The sequence below is a fragment of the Lipotes vexillifer genome, unplaced genomic scaffold (genome assembly GCF_000442215.2).
Source record: "Lipotes vexillifer unplaced genomic scaffold, Lipotes_vexillifer_v1.1 scaffold682, whole genome shotgun sequence".
NCBI lineage: Eukaryota > Metazoa > Chordata > Mammalia > Artiodactyla > Lipotidae > Lipotes > Lipotes vexillifer.
This window is the reverse complement of record NW_006785962.1, coordinates 1-3,864: the sequence shown is the minus strand read 5'-3', so window position 1 is coordinate 3,864 and position 3,864 is coordinate 1. Positions and strand designations below refer to the sequence as shown.

The following is a 3,864-nucleotide window of genomic DNA, read 5'->3' as shown; positions in this document are numbered from 1 at the left end:
TTTCCCTACTTTAATCAAAATTTCTTTTAAACCGTGTTAATTTTAAATGATTCAGAGTTCATCCTCTGGCCACTTTGATATGCAAACAGTGAACTGGACCAACACCACAAACTCCAGGCAACTCCATTCACTGCAGCCTAAGTTGTGTGTTTGTAACCTGTAAACTGCAGTTTCTTGGGCCGCACTGCACTGACATGATATAATGTAGGTAAAATTGAACAGATTGAAGATGATGGCAATGAGAGAAGCTATAGAACATACACTGTCCTTGTGTTCATATTCAATCTGACTTCTGTTTCACACTCTAACAGTAAATGGAGTGGAGAGACAGAAGAGGGGAAGGGTTTATTCTGTGTGTTGGAAATCTGCCCTTTCTAATGATTCAACCAAGCTGGCCTGTATTATTCTAGTCTGATGTCATTGTTTTGGCAAGATTTGAAACTGACACTGCAGTTTGGAAGTTCTGAGATAATTGATGCCAGACGAGTATCACCAAGGGACGAAAACTTTTAAAAAATTTATTATTTTTATTAACAAGTGACTATGGATTCAGAATCACCTCCTGATGTTTTTAAAAATATTTGTCTTGTTATGAAAACGCTGTTAGCTTTTGAATTAAACATATGAAAGTTTAGCTAGAGATAGATAAATTTCTGCTTAACCTTTTCCCCACCCCCAAAAGATAGCATCAAAAGACACACCCAAGCATCAAATGACAAACACAAGTATACATATACAAACATGCATCCTGGCAGAACTGTTTTTTACAGCCTGTTCACAAGCAAATTTCTGAAGTTGTGAATATAGTTCAAGGGCTCGCAATTGTAGCTTTTAATTATACAGCTGATCACCAAGCTCCCTGAGTGACTGACATAGCATAGCACACAACAGTTTTCTGGGGATAGTTCCTAACAGTAAGTGACCCTTGAATTATCTTCAACCCATGGCACATCCACTTGTTCTGAATACTGCCTTACAAGGAATTACATAATGTTGCAACTCCCCTGCTGATATCTTAGAGACCAAAAAGACAATGCTAAAGGAAAGGCACTTTCCACTTCTCTTTGCCTTTCTTTCATTCAGAGACTATGACCTGAGGTATCTCAATAGGCTGAAATCCACGGACAGCAGATGGGGTGGTGAAAAAAGTATTAGGTAGTTCCCCAGGGCTGATGGAGCCAGAGTCACTTTGCACTGAGCCTCTACTGTTCTCAAACTGGGATATTTTCTTTTTGATCATCTTTCTCTCCTTGGCTCTGCGATTCTGAAACCAGATTTTCACCTGAAACACAAAATGCTTTGGATTTAATGGGGCAACATACTGAATGCACTTTTCAGTCATTGCTGATATTGTTCAGGGATTCTAGTATTTACAAAGTCCTTTCACATGCATTGCTTAATTGAGCCTCACAATGATCTTGTGAAGTATGCCCATTTAACAACAGGTTTAAAAAAGGCTGAGACTCAGAGGGAAAGTATCTTGCATGAGATGAAACTGAAATCAAGTCCAGGGCCTCAGACTCTGAATGCAGTGCTCTTTATATTATACCTCACCCACCATCTCTGTTGTGCAGGTAGAAATAAATAATGATAGAATGGCAGATGCTGAGCCATGGTGATAAAAAGGGAGGGATTTAAATAGCAAAGGTGATTATGATCTATCATTAAAAGAAGTTAGGTTGTTAGAACAGAACTGGGTGAACAAGGGTGATGAAATACTATATCTCTTGCTGTGATACCAATGTGCCTTCATAAATGGTTGAAATGCAGGCTTCTTGGGATACAGCAATACATTAATGGACTTTACAGTTCTAGAATCTTATGATTTCCAGGTTTACTCCTAGACCTAAGTAAAAAACAAATCAGGTAGTTATGTAATGTCAAAATCTGGGTGAGTGGAAACCACTGATCCTTGCCATGATTTAATCTTTACTGAGTACCCACAGTAAGCTAAATTTGAGGCAGGAATCATAGGATTACATAGACCACAGAAAATTAAATTCCTACCCTGAGTAATAGAAAAACTTGCTTCAGGTAGCAGTATTGGTGTTCATTTACTGTTACAGTTTGACTGATATGAACCAGATAATTGCCATGATTGACAGATTTCCACTTCACATATTGATTATGACTACTTGGGGAACCATATCAAGGTTTTGCCCTGACTGATCAATTGTATGGGAGTTTTAATCCTTCTCCTCCCCCTGCGTCCCCACCCTTGCTTTCACACCTACACAGTGCCCACCACATTCAATCATTAATAAACCCATCAACCAACGGTACTAAACTAGGTGGTCCAGTAGGATAAATGTGGGCTTTAGGAGAGCATTGAGAATGGCTTGGTCTTCTGTTTTGCTTCCACTCTTAGTTACAGACTTCCCTAAAACCTTAGCTTATTGAAATGCTTATATGAAATGTGTTAGAGGTACTTCTGGTGTACCTGTCTCTCAGAAAGGCCCAAGTTGACTGCCAGCTCTGATTTTCTCCGAATGGTGATATATCTATTGCAGTGGAATTCCTTCTCCAGCTCCAACCTTTGATGATCTGTGTAAACCACACGATACTTTTCTTTTGTCCTGGTTTTCCCTGTTAGAGGAGAAAGCAGTGCATTTAATCATATTTTGCATCTTTGGAGATTGTTTTGGTTGGAGGAATCATAGTCATTGTTCCTACCCTTAGCTATTACTTTCAAATATAAAACAAGTACATTTTTTAAACCACATATGTCATAAGTCCATTTCTCCATTAATTACTTTGTCATCTGTGGCTATTTTACATATATATATATATTCAACACATCTATCACCACCATTGATATACTGTTACACCAAAGCATTTTAAAGCAAACAGTTAAGCCATGATTTTCATTCCCTTCACACTAACATATGGGAACAGCATTGTCATTGTCAGTAGTAGCAACATTCATTATACATGCACTTCCTTTTATATTGATATTTTATGCAGTTCATTTATATTATTTCCTATTTAACCTCTCACTTACCCTTTCAAATTATGCAGAATGTGTCTTATCCCCATGTTGCAGATAAGGAACATGAGGCTCAGTATAGGTAAGTAAGTGGCTTTGTGCTAGTGAGCTGAGGAGTGGGGACCCAAACACATACCCTTGGTTCCCAGTCTGGTGTGCCAAATGTTATTCCTGATTTAAACATGCTGGGCAGCATAAGAATGGCCCAAGTGAGGCAGGCTGTTTTGTGATCCTGACATTCTAATTACATATACATTCTAGAATTTCATTTGGATAGTAATTTTAAAAGAAAACATCTATTGTCACTTAGATTCTGTTCTAGGATAGCCCCTATTACTTATTAGAAAAAAATAGTTTAGTTTTCTGGGGAGAGTCTTAAACAATTTTTTATTCCCAAGTGGATAATGAATGGGGGAAGTAGGGGGTGTTGACTTTAGCAGAATAAAATGGGTATTCTAGTATTCTTTGAAAGGATATACAAACATTTGCTTTGTGTTACCACGTTTAACTAATTTCTCATGCCCTCCTTCAAATAGAGTTTTATTCCTCCTTTCAAATTTTCCAAAGGTGATTAGGAAGTTTCTCTTTCTTTTCCATTTTTCTAACCCCCTCCAGGATCTTCATCCTTTTCTCTATGGCTTTTGGCAAACTCCTTCTGATCTTCCCTGGTTGTTTTTGATGTGAAGTTTTGGGGAGCGATCTGTAAGACAAAGCTTTCTTTAAAGTGTTTCTCTAAACTCCATTGAGGTGTTAAGATGCAGCACAAGCTTAACAAAGGAGCTACATAGCATCAGATCCCATCCTGAACCCTCTTTACATTCAGGAACACCAGCAAATTGGTTTGGAATTTACAAGCCCTAAACAAATGTCAGACACTC

At 38.1% G+C, this 3,864-nt stretch overlaps 1 protein-coding gene across 1 annotated transcript; it reads right to left on the bottom strand.

Annotated features, from left to right (window-relative positions):
- Positions 1–1,075: 1,075 nt before the first annotated feature.
- Positions 1,076–2,590, bottom strand: LOC103088828 (homeobox protein CHOX-CAD2; the record flags this gene model as incomplete). Its single annotated transcript, XM_007458348.1, has 2 exons — positions 1,076–1,282; positions 2,441–2,590. Coding segments are annotated over 2 exons (357 nt in total), but the record flags the coding sequence as incomplete, so codon positions are not given.
- Positions 2,591–3,864: the final 1,274 nt, after the last annotated feature.